The 17955-nt window shown below is 40.2% G+C and overlaps 2 protein-coding genes across 2 annotated transcripts in view; both read right to left on the reverse strand.

Moving 5' to 3' along the window:
• LOC133535094 (calcium/calmodulin-dependent protein kinase type 1D-like) overlaps window positions 1-17955 on the reverse strand; it is a 510841-nt gene that overhangs the window by 130496 nt on the left and 362390 nt on the right. The window lies entirely within an intron of this gene.
• Window positions 1-17955, reverse strand: part of sypl2a (synaptophysin-like 2a) — a 36502-nt gene that overhangs the window by 14139 nt on the left and 4408 nt on the right. Inside the window, exons 3-4 of the mRNA XM_061874547.1 lie at window positions 1736-1857; window positions 749-947 (exon numbers count right to left, since the gene is read on the reverse strand). Of these exons, the coding sequence (XP_061730531.1) occupies window positions 749-947; window positions 1736-1857 (321 nt within the window). The remainder of the gene's footprint in view (window positions 1-748; window positions 948-1735; window positions 1858-17955) is intronic.

Consider the following 17955-nt stretch of genomic DNA (forward strand, 5'->3'; position numbering starts at 1 on the left):
TCATGAAAGCTGCTTTTATACCCAATCATGGCACCCGCCTGTTCCCAATTAGCCTGTACACCCGTGGGATGTTTCAAATAAGTGTTTGATGAGCATTTCTCAACTTTATCAGTATTTATTTCCTCCTTTCCCAACTTCTTTGTCACGTGTTGCCGGCTTCAAATTCTAAAGTAATGATTATTTGCAGAAAAAAAAATGTTTATCAGTTTGAACATAAAATATGTTGTCTTTGTAGCATATTTAACTGAATATGGGCTGAAAATGATTTGCAAATCATAATATTCCGTTTATATTTACATCTAACACAACTTCCCAACTCATATAGAAACGGGGTTTGTATAACGTACACTTATTCAGCCTGTTGTTCACTATTCTTTATTTATTTCAAATTTCCTTTCATGTCTATGCTTGGTGTTGGGTTTTATCAAATACATTTCCCCCAAAAATGCAACTTATATATGTTACTTTCCTTCTTTATTATGCATTTTCAGCAGGTGCGACTTATACTCCGGACCAACTTATACTCTGAAAAATACGGTAGATGTATACTTTTTTTCTGTGTGCTCTGCTGCTATTGTTGTTCTATACTGCATTTGTTGCTGCTGCTCCTGGAACCTTAATTTCCCTGAAGTCACATGCGATCAACAAAGCGTTCCAGTACCTCATGTTATCTTGTACTATATGTACGCAAATGTGGACTATTTGTTGGGATGTTAAGGCATCCGTGGTATATGCAAATATTACTCACTATGATAGGGCCGCGAGTGGTCTGGCGATAGACATTCTGGTAGCCCAAGTACAGAATGAGTGTGGCAGTGCAATACAGGAAGCCAAACACGCCCACACAAACAAAGAACTCTGCAGAGGAAGAGAAGTTGCCCTGTAGGTAGGTCTGATTTGAAGGACTGCCGTCACATGACGGCATCTTGTAAGGGTGATCAGACAACCTGAATGGCGAAAGAAAGAAAAAAGAAAAGTCAGTCCAGCATCCCCCAATCACGATTTATTGTCTTACCAAATAAAGTCCTCACCTAGCTTACTTCGTCCAGGAAAGCACAGTTAAAGAAATATGAAGTCATAAAAACAAGGAATAAATTAAGAGTTGAAATTGCCGATCACAAAATCTTTGAAAAACTTTGAAGCCTGGAAATATGTTCTGACATTTTCTTGACTGTACAATGTTATAACCTGACATCATTATGTAATATAGACCATCCAGTCCATCCGTTAAAAATGTTTGTTTTGCTGGGTCATGTATGAATGACGCCCATGTCTTTGAATGCAAATGCTGCCTAATATACTGAAAATAAATTATGTTTATTTAGAAATGTAGTTTTAATAATCATTGAATACTGCATGAGTACAAGTCTATGAATGTTCTCATTCATTAGGTCATTGTCATCTCAGGGTATTCAATCAATCGCAACTGGACTGTTTGGTTCGTCTTAGACTAGATCTGACCAATCTAAACCCATGAGCACAAACTGATTCGTCGGATGAGCGACAAAACGTCTTCTAAACCAAACAGTCCAGTTAAGATCGATTGAATGCCCTGAGATGCATGATGACATCTTTATAATACTGCACGCCCAGGGGGGACAATTACCTCAAGTAAATTGTTTCAAATTTTTTTTAAATAAATGTCTTCTAAATCCCTTCCAATAAATCAATCAGTATTGTTAGCAGAAATGTCAGTAATTGATCAAAATGTGCATTTTTAGATGAACTTTTCTACCTGAATGGGTATCCAAAACCAGGCAACACCGCGATGGTGTCCTCAGATCCAGAACACTTGACTGTGAAGTTACTTGTCCCCGAGTAACCTCCAGTGGTGGCAAAGGCAAAAATGGCAAAAACCTGAAAGGGAAATTTATGAAGACAGAGCGTTGATTGGCAACACTAAATTGACCCTAGTGTGTAAATGTGAGTGTGAATGTTGTCCGTCTATCCGTGTTGGCCCTGTGATAAGGTAGCGACTTGTCCAGGGTGTGCCCCGCCTTCCGCTCGACTGCAGCTGAGATAGGCTCCAGCGACCTCCCCCCCGACCCCAAAAGGGACAAGCGGTAGCAAATGGATGGATGGATGGAAGTTGAATAATAAACAAGAAAAGCCCTCAAAGCGCACCTATTTCTGAAATTTACTGGAAGGTAAATTCAAATCTGCCCATAACTTTGTTATATTGTACAATTTAAAAAACAGAATTAAAACTCCTCTCTGTCTCCACTATTTTTCAGCTTTTCATTCATATTTCTCTCTCTCTCTCTCTCCTATAAATACATACATGTATAAATACATATATACATATATGTATACATACATACATGTATAAATACATATACATACATGTATACATAACATATGTACATACATATATACATACATATATGTATACGTACATATATACATACATGCAGAGGTGTGAACTCGAGTCACATGACTTGAGCTCAAGTCAGACTCAAGTCACGAATTTGATGACTTTAGATTCAACTTGACAAAATGTAAAGAGACTTGCAACTCGACTTAGACTTTAACATCAATGACTTGGACTTGAGCCTTTTGACTTGACAAGACTTGCTACTTTCCATATTAAAAAGTATTTAAGTTGCGCTCTGTATCTTTCAGTGTATACGTTTGTGTCTGTCAGCGTGTGTAATGCCTGTCAGTACAACATCTAATCAAATTAGATCCACATTGTTTTCATCCCACAGCATTCATCCAATCAAATTGCAGGACAATCAACGAAGAAGAGCTGTTAAACAACATGCCAGTGAGGAAAAATTATGCCAAATATAGTTTCGTTCGGGTATTAAAACTACAAGTAGGTCAACAAAAATGAATTGCAGTATGCAAAACATGCGGTTTGAAGATTACAGACGAAGACGCAACAACTTCCAACTTCGTTCTACATTTGAAGTTGCACAAAGAACGGCAAGTTTTGAATGTAAGCTAACGTTTATTGGGTAAGTAACGTAACTTTTATTTGCTGTGTAGTAAAATCAGTGAGGCTGTAAACTCACTGCTAACGTTATAACCATAGACATCTTCTAAGGGTACGCAGCATGGAGTGCTACTTTCTACTGGTGCTAACGAGACGCAAGGCCGCCATCTTGGATCCGCTTCACTCAGTGCAATTCATTTGGCAGGAGCAATGACTTGTCAGCGCATTTAATTCATCTTACCTCACTGAATACCACTGATTTTCACACGGTTTTTTTTGTCATATGTGTAGCTATGATAAAAGACACATGTTTTGGCGTGTTTTATTATTCATAGTGGGATCAATAAAGTACATTCTATTCTATTCTATGTACAGTAGATGGCAGTATTGTCCTGTTTAAGAGGGTCACAACATTGCTGAGTCAGGTCCGCATGGAGCTGGAGGGGGCGTAGCCTCCCGCTCCGCCTGAATTTCGAGAGATTTTTGGGAGCAAATTTATCCCGGGAGGTTTTTGGGAGAGGCGCTGAATTTCGGGAGTCTCCCGGAAAATCCGGGAGGTTTGGCAAGTATGTTGAGACCCCACCAGGTGATATCTTGCATGGGAATCTACTCCGATTGAGATTGACCGTCATGTTTAGCTTCTTCCATTTTAACAGTAGACCTTTTTTCACCAAGCTGCTAGGCAATTTCTCCGTAGCCCTTTCCATCCTTGTGCAGTTGTACAATTTTGTCTCTGGTGTCTTTGGACAGCTCTTCGTCTTAGCCATGCTGAATGTTTGGGTCTTACTGATTGTATGGGGTGGACAGGTGTCTTTATGCAGCTAACGACCTCACACAGGTGCATCCGATTCAGAATAATACAGTGGAGTGGAGGACTTTTAAAGGCGGACTAACAGGTCTTTGAGGGTCAGAATTCTAGCTGATAGACAGGTGTTCAAATACTTATTTTCAGCTGGATCACAGGAATAAATTGTTAAAAAAATCATAGATTGTGATTTCCGGATTTTTGTTTTTAGGTCATCTCTCATACAGTGGACATGCACCTACCGTGAAAATTTCAGACTCCTCCATGATTTCTAAGTGGGATAACTTGCAAAATAAATGTGAGTGTGAATGTTGTCTGTCTATCTGTGTTGGCCTTGAAATGAGGTGGCGACTTGTCCAGGGTGTACCCCGCCTTCCGCCCAATTGTAGCTAAGATAGGCGCCAGCGCCCCCTAAAAGGGAATAAGCGGTAGAAAATGGATGGATGGATAACTTGCAAAATAGCAGGGTGTTCAAATTAGAGATGCGCAGTTTGCGGTCACGCGGATAAACCGCGGGTCGGGCGGGTGACATTACGAAAAAATAGATTTTAAATAGATTCGGGCGGGTGGCGGTTGAACCAATTCGGAAATATATGTTGTAATAATCCCAGGAATGTAGGCTCATAAAACTTCTTCGTTTGTCTTGTCTTTATTGCACAAGATGTAATACAACCACACAACAGCTCTTATGTCTCTAACGCTTTTCCCGGGACAACTCGAACTCTCACTTCCTGTCGATAACGTCACTTCCCTATCACTCCCGGAAGTCCCGCCTCCCAGCCAAAGTCATTGGCTAACACCCCGTAGCCAGCCGCTACATTATACATAGTTAAATGTTATGTTGAAGAGGTTCATTTAGCCTACTGACGTGTATTTATAAATGGTTGATTTATGTAGGCTAGTAGGTAAAGTGTTGTACCTGACAACTCATGATGGTACAATCCATATATCACGTCACAGACAACGTCACGCTAACATCACGTGACACCTCTGATGAAGGCTGCAGAAGCAAGGTAGCCCAAACTTGTCAGGTAAATAAATGATAAATGGGTTGTACTTGTATAGCACTTTTCTACCTTCAAGGTACTCAAAGCGCTTTGACACTACTTCCACATTTACCCATTCACACACACATTCACACACTGATGGAGGGAGCTGCCATGCAAGGCGCCAACCAGCACCCATCAGGAGCAAGGGTGAAGTGTCTTGCTCAGGACACAACGGACGTGACGAGGTTGGAACACCACTTTACCTTACTAGCCTATAGAAATCAACCATTTATAAATAGTTAAATGTTGTTACCCACATACGAAAAACGAGCAGCACTCTTTGAAACAGTATGTGGGCAAACTTTTATTTTGAAGTGTCTCGTTTGGTCTGTCGACGGATGTAAGGAAGCTACTTCCGGGTATGGCCAACGAGGTATTTGTCATTTGTTGGTATTTAACTTGGTAAAATGTTTGATCCACATGCTGTGCATGTTATTATTTTTACGTTTGTAACGTGCTCTATTTATTACAGTTTTCACAGTGAATTTGAAGGGAAAGTAAGCCTTCAAAAAAAACAGTTCAAGAAAGCCATTGTGTCTGTGCTATTTGGAGGGAGTTACACTTTCTAACCTCACTAATGCCTTGCATCGTCTATATTAGATATATAACAACGGGCGGGTGGAGGGCGGTTGTGGGTTTGATGAAATGTTGGTTCGGGTGAATTGCGGGTGGATGACGACTTTAGTGATGCGGTTGCGGATGATATAATTGCCTATCCGCGCATCTCTAGTTCAAATACTTTTCTTGACTGTATGTATAAATACGTATACATATACATATATGTATAAATACGAATACATATACAGATATGTATACATACATATACATGTACATATATGTATAAATATGTATACATACATACATGCAGGGCTCAAATTCAACCATGGCAACAGCAGCAAAAGCCGCGACTGCCCTTGTGATTTGTCGTAATGCCCTAAAAAAATGTACCAACATTGGACGGCAACAACATGCCGTGACCGCCCTTGAATTTTTACTTGTTAATGGATGAGGGATGTAACAGTAAACGGTTTAATGATAATTTGCGATAAAATCCCTGACGGTTAGTAATACCTTCTCATTTTTTAATTACCGAAAAAAACGCCATTTATTAATGCATTTAGGCGACACAAAGTGAGGCGCATGCCCACTAGCGTTGTTTGGCTTGATAATCGTAGCGGACCAGCTACGCGGACTTTGCTTTGGAGATTTCCCCTCGAAGTAAACGGTGCCAAGTGCTTGGTTTAACGTATTTTTCCCTCGCTTCCCGGCGTGCGTTTAAGAGTGCACTGCTGTGTTTAGATGGAGATAGGTGTGGACAATATTGGAAACGGACGCACTTGTCCCCCCACTGAAAGTATACAGCAAAGGAGAAAATAATGATGTTGCTTTCATTTTTTCAATACAACGTCCATCAGCTGCTGTGACTGAGAGTTATTGACCTGAGGAAACATTGCAACAGGCAATGTGTCTGGGACGTTGTCACAACTTGTTTATTTAGTCTCTAGTTTGTTTACTAGGATGATCACTTGTTCTTTATTTAACAGCACACTATATCAGTGTTTAAATAACATCAATACTAGCTGAAATGTTTTGTCATCTCATCGAATTGAATACTGGCTGTGAAGATTGTCAATTCGATGTGAGAGATGCCACTCTGTTACTGTTGTACTGATAGGAGGCATTGGAGAAGAACAAACCTTGTTTATTTGACTTTATCTTCATTAGCTAAACTGCTTTGAGTTTTATCCATCCATCCATCCATCGTCTTCCCTTTATCTGAGGTTGGGTCGCGGGGGCAGCAGCCTAAGCAGAGAAGCCCAGACTTTCCTCTCCCCAGCCACTTCGTCCAGCTCTTCCAGGGGGATCCCGAGGCGTTCCCAGGCCAGCCGGGAGACATAGTTTTTATCAACGTGTCCTGGGTCTTCCCCGTGGCCTCCTAACTGTCGGACGTGCCCTAAACCCCTTTCTAGCAAGGCGTTCGTGTGGCATCCTGACTGGATGCCCGGATCACCTCATCTGGCTCCTCCCGATGTTTTGTATTAATTTTAAAAAGTAAACGCATGTTGTTGTTGTTTGTTTTTACATTTTTTTGTTCTTTTATGTCACAAAGGTGTTACTTCAAAAACCATTCAAGTGGCACATAATTTTGTTAATGTTTTATTGTGTATAGTTAATTCCTATACGATTTCTGCTCAAACTCTTAATGGATCTTTCCTGATACAGCATCTACATGTACACATAAATGTACATTATTTAAAAACATGAATAAATAATAAAAAATATACAATACCTCCCTCCATCAAAATGTAAAAATAGAGATAAAGGCATCATGTAGTAACAAAAAGCTGACGCGTTGATATTAATAAAAAAAAAAAAAAAAGCAGTATGGTGGGGAGGGGCTTGGCCTGCGATCCTGGCACACCCCGCTTCGCCTGCAGGTCCGCAGTCCACATCTCCCCCCACAAGTATATATACACTCGCATGCACGAACGCATAACTGACCAACGTCAAGATCACATAAAGGGACCAAAGCCCACAAAGTCAAAGTGCGTCTACGTCACATTATTGAACATGAAAACCCAGTGATAGATCGTCCTTGATTGAAGATTTTTAGTTAGAAGGAGGGAAGGTCATAACAACAAACTTTTTGGTCTCAAGATGGAGAAATACACGTAATGTGTATTATATGTGAATATATATTACATATATTAAAAATGTCCCTTTAGATGGAATGTCTATCATGTGTTTTGGAGTTAACAAATGCTGTTGATAATATACTTTATTTAAATATATAATGGATATAGTGAATGCACAACACTGAAACGTGTGAACAAAACAGCTTCTTTTTAAGGGTAGAAAGCAAGTGCTTAAATTATGCTGACAGCACAGAAAAGGCATGTACAAGAGATTTCACATGATTTCCTCTAACCTTTGAACTGTGCAGAACAATAAGTGTGTCACATAAAAACAATTTCCAACTCTGCCAGCCTTCTTTGAGTCAAGACAAGACCAAAGACGCTGGAATTTATCAAGCCTACTATTGTAGTAGGTTACAAAATTTTAAAAGGTGACTAAAAACTAAAAAAAAAGTTTTCTAAAAAAAATAATAACTATGGCATCGATACAGAATTCACTGTGGGCATGTTGTACATAATCAGAACTAAACATAAATGTTGCATTGGAGTTCAACCTTCAAAGTAAGTTAGTATTAAGGAGAAGCCAAAGCTTGAAAACCCTCTTCTCTTAAAGGTCTCCTGTTTAGAAACACTTCCTGATGAAATATCTAAACAAAGGCTAGTGGATAAGGATAAATTAAAGTGTGCTGAAACTCCATTCATTCATCCATTTTCAACCGCTTGTCCTTCTCGGGGTTGCATGGGGTGCTAGAGCCTCTACCAGTTGCACTCGGGGGTAAGGCAGTGTACACCCTGGACCAGTCGCCACCTCATTGCAGGGCCAACACACAGACAAGACAACATTCACACTCACATTCACACACAAGGGACAATTTAGTGTTGCCGGGAAGAAGTCAGAGGACCCAGAGGGAACCAACGCAGTCACAGAGAGAACATGCAAACTTCCCACAAAAAGACATGAAAGTGAAGTGAAGTGAATTATATTTATATAGCGCTTTTTTCTCTAGTGACTCAAAGCGCTTTACATAGTGAAACCCAATATCAAATTTTTACATTTAAACCAGTGTGGGTGGCACTGAGAGCAGGTGGGTAAAGTGTCTTGCCCAAGGACACAACGGCAGTGACTAGGATGGCTGAAGCGGGGATCAAACCTGCAACCCTCAAGTTGCTGGCACGGCCGCTCTACCAACCGAGCTATACCGGGGATCGAACCCAGAACCTTCTTATTTTGAGGCACACGCACTAACCCCTGTCTCACCGTACTGAAACTGTTCAATAGAAATGGAGAACAGGACTATCGCATACCGTCAACTCTGAAAGATTAAGTATTTTCCCCATTTTGTCTATCAGTGACGCTGAGATCATTATCCATGTGTTTGTTACATTTCGCCTTGATTACTGTAATTATTGCATTATTTTTGGGCCTCCCCGTGTCCAGCATTATAATATTACAGTTGGTTTAAAATGTGGCTGCTCGACTTTTGACTCGGAAAAGAAAGTTCCATCATACAGTATATTACACCTATACTGGCCCACCTGCACTGGCTCCTGGTAGACTAAAGATGCAACTTTGACGTTTTATTACTTGTGTAGAAAATATCAAACGGTTTAGCTTGATCTTATCTAGGTAACGTACGAAAACCTACGTTCCAAGAACGCCAGATTGTTAATGATTCCCAGAGCAGCAAAAAAGTCTGCAGGCTCTATTCTACAGCGTTTTCTATTCAGGCTACAGTACTCTGGAATGCCCTACCGGCAACAGTTGTAGATGCCACCTCAGTAGAAGCATTTAGGCGCAGTGGGAGAGTGGCCGTCCGCAACCCGAGGGTCACTGGTTCAAATCCCACCTAGAACCAACCTTGTCACGTCCGTTGTGTCCTGAGCAAGACACTTCACCCTTGCTCCTGATGGGTGCTGGTTGGCGCCTTGCATGGCAGCTCCCTCCATCAGTGTGTGAATGTGTGTGTGAATGGGTAAATGTGGAAGTAGTGTCAAAGCGCTTTGAGTACCTTGAAGGTAGAAAAGCGCTATACAAGTACAACCCATTTATCATTTATTTATGTCCCACCTTAAAACTCATCCATATACTGTAGCTTTCAAATGGACGTAGAGCAGTTGACCTGTCACTTCTCTCTATTTTTTGCCCCCTCCTGCAAAGAGAGATTACCAGATGGCCACGGATAATCCCTTGAGAGATACTGGTCTAAAGGATGTGCTAGCTGTTCTAAATCATGACCTGGTGTGGACCACTTCTCTATGACCTACAACTCTCTGCTTGCACCAATGGACTGGACTCTCAGATTATCATGAATTATGTCATTGTCGTTTGTGCAGCCCTTTGAGGCACCTCTGATTAAGGACTATACAAATTAACTTTTATTCATTGATTCATTGATTGATAGATAATCCTCAAAATATGTATTTTTTTCTTGAAAATATACAACTTAATCCTTTAAATTTCTCGAAAATCTATAATATAGCTTTATAAAGATGAAAACTTTTATCTTGAAAATGCACAACCTAATACTCGAAAGATTTTTAAAAATTTAAAAAAATTATTGAATGTATAATTTATACTTCCAAAAATTAAAACTATTTTTCTCTACAATACAGGACCTAATTTTCTAAATATTCCAAATTATTTTCTGTAAAATATGCGACTAAGTCCTCCAAAGATAATAATGTACAACATTCATATTTCGGAAACAGACATTTGCAGGTGTCTCCTCTGTGGTGTAACAATGGAAATATTTATTGTATTGACTTTCAAACAGTATTTCTTATTGAAATCTATTTGTTTTTTCTTTTTTAAAAGTTATATTTCTTTTTGTAATTTTTTTCTTGAAACAAACATTTTTCATGAATTTAATATTTGTATGCTTACTATGGTATATTATTTATTTGTTCATTGTACTGTTACAAATAACAAGGAAATTGGATAAAATTGATATGGTATGAAAAGGAGTAGGATTAAATAAACTCTGCTTTTTCCTACTCCTTTTCGGACGTGCTGTAATGAAACAACTGGAATTGTGTGATGCATTACATTGCATCGTATGCATGTTTGAAATGAACTGAAACTGAACATATCACGAGTTAAAATGGTGCGGTTTTGGGGAGCCAAGTATCGATTAAAATATATAATTTTTGTTTTTTTTGAGAGAAGCGCCTTTTTTCTATGATTACATGCTAGCAGTTTGCAGTTTTTTATGTTTTGCATTTTGTTCCCTTAATTCTCAGTGTGGTATGCCAACCCCCTAATTGTCATAAAGGATATGTGAATACAAATGAAAAGCAGTACAGTGGTGATAAGTAGTGCACTTCAACGCACAATGTAAACAGCTCCTGCATGGAGGGAGCACAGGGCTTATGGATACTGCACAAGTGCACATACACAGAAAGTTTATATTTATGTGTGTGTTCTCTGAACAAATAAGCACAATGTTGTGCATTAAGAGTGTTTCATTTTCAAAATATACTTTATGTTGTCATTTGCTAAATGAAAGCTGGTCTTCTTAAATGTTGTGACAAATTAGTAGAGGTAGGAATCTTTGAACACTTCACAATTTAATGACCATTTAGGGTCTACAATTCGATTGTGAATCGATTATACATTTTTAAAGAGGTGGCGACTTGTCCCGGGTGTACTCCACATTCTGCCCACGTGCAGCCGGGATAGGTTCCATCCCCCCGCGCCTCTGAGAAGGACATGCGGTAGAAAATAGTTGGATCGATAGAGTGTAACTAACGAAAATGTATAAATTCCGGACTGCATTGAGTGCCTGGAAGTTGAAATATGTGGACATAGCATTGCAACACACCATACATTTATTCATTTTTTTTCCATTTTTATCAATCCACACATGTTAATAGTGGAATTTTAATGTTGATGTTGTGCATTGTTGGAGAAAAATAAGCAAGGTTATACCAAGCAGAACAATTATTGTTTATTTTAATTGCTTTCCCTAAAATACGTATCTAAGCTATAAATCGCGTTTTATCCGATTACTCAACTGATCAAACATATTTATCGATAAATTACTCGATTACTAAAATAATCAATAGCTGCAGTCCTAGTGATGATGGCGTATGGTTACACCCCTACTGGATGAAGAAATAAGTGTTGTTAAACATAGCAGCACAGTGAGTGTCCAGCTTTGTGTTGATTTTCAGAGATGAGCTTCAACTTTCAAGTATGTCTGGAGCTGTAAACCATCGCTCAGCTTTCATCTCAGCCTTGTTTGACCTACCTGAGCAGCACCCCAAATAAACCCTGGAGCCTGGGCAGCAAGTCCCTGTGCTAATACTCAGACACACAAGCTTCCCACACAAGCTTTTCTACATGAGGTCGAAGACTCTCACTTTGAAAGACTGTAGATCTTGGCCTATATCTATGTGTACAGGTTGTATGAGAACAGTGTTCTATAATCTAGAGTAGGACATTCTAAATGCTTCTTCTACTTAACCCTGGTGACCAGAACTGTGTTGGCCAATTGTTAGTTACTTCCACCAATAGGTTATGTAATTGCCAGGGTTAAGTTTGTAAGCAACATCGGTCAAAAAGTTCTGGTAAACTTTTTGATGAAACTTTAAGGAAATGTCTGAAATGGGATGAGGAACAAAGTGATTTTCTGTGATCCGCATCGTTTGGATTTAAGATTTTTTCAAAGGATTCTTTAATTTTGGCCTGGTCTGCGCTCTGTGACTGCTTTTCAAGTTATTCTTGTTACCATTGATCTGCAACTAACAGTGTGTAATTCGAGCAACTCACACATGATCATCTAGTAAGTCATCTATGACATGCAGTACTATAAAATTCATGTGCCTTAGTAGCCTACCATCCATCCATCCATCTTCAACTGCTTATCTGGAATCAGGTCACGGGGACAACAGCCCTAGCAGAGACCTCCAGACTTCCCTCTCCAGAGCAACATTAGCAACTTCCTCCTGGGGAATCCCGAAGCGTTCCCAGGCCAGAGGGGAGATGTAATCCCCCCATCTGGTCCTTGGCCTGCCAAGGACCACATGTAACAAGGACGTGCAATGAGGACCTCCATGGGGAGAAGCTCGTGAAGCATCCGTACTTGATGCCTGAACCACCTAAACTGGCTCCTTTCCAAGCAAAGGAGCAGAGGCTCTACTCCAAGTTTCTCACGGGTGACTGAACTTCTCACCCTATCTCTATGTGATATGCCAGCTACCTTTCTGAGGAAACTCATTTCGACCGCTTGTATCCGCGATCTTATTCTTTCGGTCATGACCCACACTTCATGACCATGGGTGAGAGTAGGAATGTAGATAGCTCGGTAGATTGTGAGCTTTGCCTTCTCGCTCAGCTCGCGTTTCGTAACAACAGTGGGGCAGAGAGACTGCAATACTGCCCCAGCTTTTCTGATTCTCCAGCTGATTTCGTTCTCCATCTTTCCCTCACTCGTGAACAAGAACCCGAGATACTTAAACTCTTCCACATGGGTCAGAGTCTCATTCTCAACTTGCACTGTATAAGCCATCATTTTCCTGCTGAGAACCATGGCCTCAGGTTTGGAGATGCAGATCCTCATTCCAGCCGTTGAACACTCAGCTGCGAAACGATCCAGTGAAAACTGAAAGTCACGAACCGAAGGGGCCATCAGGACCACATCATCTGCAAACAGCACTAACGCAACTTTTAGCCCCCCGAGACATATGCTCTCTCCGCCATGGTCAAGACTCTGCCTCGAAATCCTGTCCATGAAAATCACAAACAGTATAGGTGACAGAGCGCAGCCCTGGCGGACAACAATCCTCACTGAAAACGGATCCAACTTACATCCAAGCACCCGGGACACAACTCTCGCTTTGGTTTTACAGAGATTGGATGGCCCTCAGCAGGTTTCCCCTCACCCCGTACTCCCTCAGCACCTCCCACAGGATCTCCCGGGGAAACCTGTCATACACCTTCTCCAAATCTACAAAGAACATGTAGACTGGATAGGCATACTCCCAGGCCTTCTCCAGGATTCCCGCAAGAGTAATGAGAGGGTCAGTAGTTCCACGACCAGGACGGAATCCACATTGCTCTTCTTGAATCTGAGGTTCGACTATCGGCCGGACCCTCCTATCCAGTACCTCGGCGTAAACTTTCTCAGGGAGGCTGACTAGTGTGATACCCCTGTAGTTAGCACACACCATCTGGTCCCGATTTTTGAATAGGGGAACCACCACCCAAGTCTGCCACTCCCTCAGTAATGTCCCAGAGTCCCACGCAATGTTGAAAAGGCGTATCAACCAAGACAGCCCCTCAACACCCACAGCCTTCTGCATTTCTGGACGGATCTCGTCAAACCCCGGAGCTTTGCCACTGTGGAGTTGTCTAACGACCTCAGTGACTTCACTCCGAGAGATCGACGTCGATCCCCCATTATCCTCAAGCTCTGCTCCTGTCAGGGAGGGTGTGTCTGATGTAGTTGGGTTCAGAAGTTCCTCAAAGTGCTCTTTCCACACCCTAGGACTTCCTCACTTGAAGTCAGCAAAGTCCCATCCTTGCTGTACACAGCTTGGATGGTTCCCTGCTTCCCCCTTCCAGAACAATTTTGGTGTCGCCCGATAGTCCTTCTCCGTGGATTCCCCGAACTGCTCCCACACCCTCTGCTTAAATGGTAAAAATTATAAATGGGTGTACTTTTATAGCGGTTTTCTACCCCTTTTTAAAGAGCCCAGAGCGCTTTGACAGTATTTCCACATTCACACACTGATGGTGGGAGCTGCCATGCAAGGGGCTAACATGGCAGCTCCCACCATCAGTGTGTGAATGTAGAAATACTGTCAAAGCGCTTTGGGCTCTTTAAAAAGGGGTAGAAAACCGTGAAACCAATTTAGCTTGTAAAATGAGGTACTACTGTATTTACAGATACAGTACATTTTTTGTGGCACATCGTTATGACTCTTTCTAATGGCATAGTTTATTTTTATTGATGTCTTTGTTTAACCAAATCTTTGCATCTACGAAGGAATACATTTTGCAGTAATTAAGTTGCCAGCCCCACGTCCAAACTGTGCTGTTCTAACTCTACTCAAAGGATATCTCTGGGACTGCTGGGTTTCAACCATATGACCAAAAACACATGCTGTTTTAGGGCAGCACGGTGGAACAGGGTTTAGTGCATGTGCCTCACAATACGGAGGTCCTGGGTTCGATCTCTGGGCTCGTTTTTTCTGTGTGGAGTTTGCATATTCTACCCCGCTAAAGACATGCACTAGGGATAGGTTGATTGGCAACACTAAATTGGCCCAAGTGTGTGAATGTGAGTGTAAATGTTGTCTGTCTAACTGTGTTGGCCCTGTGATGATGTGGCAACTTGTCCAGGGTGTACGGCGCCTTCGCCCAAGTGCAGCTGAGACACACTCCAGCACCCAGAATGGATGGATTTGACATTCGGTTTTGACTTGGTGGGCATTTATTATGGATAATTTTTATTTCTACTCAGCAGTTTAGATGTCATTATTTTTTAAAGGTTTAGGACTATACAAACCAGATATCAAAATAAATATGTGAATGTGATGGAGTACTCACTTAAAGGGGAAGTGCACTTTTGGGGGATTTTGCCTATCATTCAAAATCCTTAACTAAGACAAGAACACATACGTTTTTCTTTTTAATGCATTGTAAAACGTGTATAAACGTCAGCAAAACAATGGAGTCAACAGGAGCTCCTCTATTCCGCCCACAAAAGCCCTCTAAATACCTATCCAACACCCGCCAACAATACTCCATTTACATTTTGTGACCTCAATATTAACCAAGTATTGGCGATATTGTTATTAAGCGCCAAAGTTAAGGACCTATTTTTAGTGCCGCATTGATTACAGAGAGAGGGGTACTATAGTTTGCTGCTATACTGACATGAGCTTAAGAGATGCTCTCTCGCCTCTGAGCTGCTAAAAGTTAATTCTGGATTATAAATTTAGCCTTTCACCTCGATAGTAGGGAAATTGTGGCCATAAAACAAGAAGTTGGTCAACTTTGACAGCCAATTTAGACTGGGAGATAGTGATAAAGACAAACAGACGCTCATTTGCCCCCACCTTTTTGTTTTTAACCCTTTGTGAAGATTATGGTTAAATATTAATTTCAACAGGAAGATATGAACATCTCATCAGTCATCCCACTGAGAGCAACATGGTAAGGTTAGCGTGTTTTTTAATTAAGTTTGTTGTCTCTCACTATCAGCATGAGTTGTAGTCAGTGTTGTTAAAGGCAGTGGTCCCCAACCTTTTTGTAGCTGCGGACCGGTCAACGCTTGATAATTTGTCCCGCGGCCTGGCGGTGGTGGGTGGGGAGAGGGGTTATTTATTTATTTTATTTTTTCTTTGCCATGAAAAAGGGAGGTTTTTGTCATGAAAAAGGGAGTTTTTTTGGCTTGGTGCACTAATTGTAAGTGTATTTTGTGTGTTATTATGTTGATATAATAAAAAAATGTAATTAAAATAAAAGATAAAAATTTTATGAAAAAATAAATAAAAATTAATAAAAAAATCTTCTGCGGCCCGGTACCAATCGAGCTCGGTGGTTGGGGACCACTGGTTTAAGGGAAAAGAGAATGTTGTGATACGTATATGAAATGAATGCACCGGCATTTGCTTTAAATGAGCAAAATATGTAAATAATATGATGTAGTTTATTATTAACATTTATGCATGCTAAAGATTGCAGCATACACGATATACAACCCTTGGCAAAAATTGTGGAATTACCAGAGTTGGAGAATGTTCATTCAGCTATTTGATTTTGTAGAAAAAAAAAACGCTTAAAGACATGACACACAACTATAGTCATTTCAAATGGCAACTTTCTGGCCTGAAAAAACACTAAAACAAATCATGAATATTAAAATTGGCTTAATCAGTAAGTTTCATTTTTAGATCGAGCAAAATGAAAAAATTATGGACTCACCCTGTAAATTTGAATTTCCTAAGATAACACCTGCATCTCATGAAATATGTTTATTAGTTTGCAGTTAAAAAGGAGTGTTCACACCCTGGAGTGCCGTTATACCAGGTGGCTTATCATGAATCATGGCTGCAACACGAAATATGTCAATTGAAAGAGGAGAAGATTATAAAACTTTTTTAAGACGGTAATCATCATGTAATATTGCAAAATATGCAGATTGTTCACAGACAGCTGTGTCAAATCTGAAAAGCCCAAACAACATTGTAAAGTTGTAAAAGGCAAGGATATTAGGAGACCAAGGAAAACATTAATGTGTCAAGACAGAAAACTTCAAGAAATATGTCTTAAAAGCAGAAAATGCACAGCAAAACAAATGAAGAACAAATGGGCAAACACTGGAGTCACCATCTGTGACCAAACTAGGAAACTACCAAAAGGAAATGGGATTGAAATACAGAAAAGCTAAACGAAAGGTGTCATTGACATCTAAACAGAAAAAAAACTAAATTACAATGGGCTGAGGAAAATCAATCGTGAACTACGGATGACTGCATGTAGGTCATATTCAGTGATGGTTATGGCACTGGAGAGATGGCTGTCATTACATCTTCAATAAATGCACAAGTTTACATTGACATTTTAGACAATTTTCTCATTTCATCTATTAAAAAGATGTTTGGGAAGGTGACATTATTTTTTAAAGATGATAATGCATCTTGCCACAGAGCAAAAAGTGTAAACACTTTCCTTCAAGAAAGATAAATAAGGGCAATGGTAAGGCCTGCAAATAGTTTAGATCTTAATCCAAACCAAAGTTGTAAAATTTGTAGTAAAAATTGAAGACAATGGTCCATGAAAAGATTCCAACCTGCAAAGCAGATCTGATAACAGTAATCAAAGAAAGTTGGAGCAACATTGATGAATAGTGCTGTTTGTCACCCATTAAGTCCATGCTTCAGAGTCTGCAAGTTGTTATTAAAAACAGAGGTGGTGCAACAAAGTACTGGTGGTGTGTTGGGGTGTTTAATGTTTGTTTTTAAGAATTCCATATTTTTTTCTTCAGAATTAAGTGATTCCATATTTTACACTCTGCTTGATCTAAAAATGTAACTGTTACTGACCACCACAATTTATTTTCTTGCTGTATTTTAGTGTATCTTATAACGAGAAAGTTGCCATTTGTGATGGATGAATGTCTGTTATCCGCTTTGTTTCGACAAATTTAAATATTTGAATGAATATCCTCCATGCTGATTTCATTATTTTTGCCTCGGGTTGTACGACAACACACAAATCCAAATATTTAAGTTTCCTTTAAAAAGTGCTTATAGGTACTCGCATGGAGAATAATACAAGTAAATAAATCATAAACATACTTTTACAATTTTTTTTGACTACACTCCAGTCGACGACAGCGACAGTTATAACAACACACCTTTCTCTGCGGATTTCCACAGGCAAGAAAAGTGCATGTATGCAACATTTTCACTCCGCTTTTACTTGACCTGACTTTGTTCCCCCCAACCGGCCTTACCGTGCGCATAAGTCAGAGGTGACAACAGCAATTCTAAAAAGCAGGCTGTGGCTGCTTGTGC

This window comes from Nerophis ophidion, linkage group LG16 (assembly GCF_033978795.1).
Source record: "Nerophis ophidion isolate RoL-2023_Sa linkage group LG16, RoL_Noph_v1.0, whole genome shotgun sequence".
Classification (NCBI taxonomy): domain Eukaryota; kingdom Metazoa; phylum Chordata; class Actinopteri; order Syngnathiformes; family Syngnathidae; genus Nerophis; species Nerophis ophidion.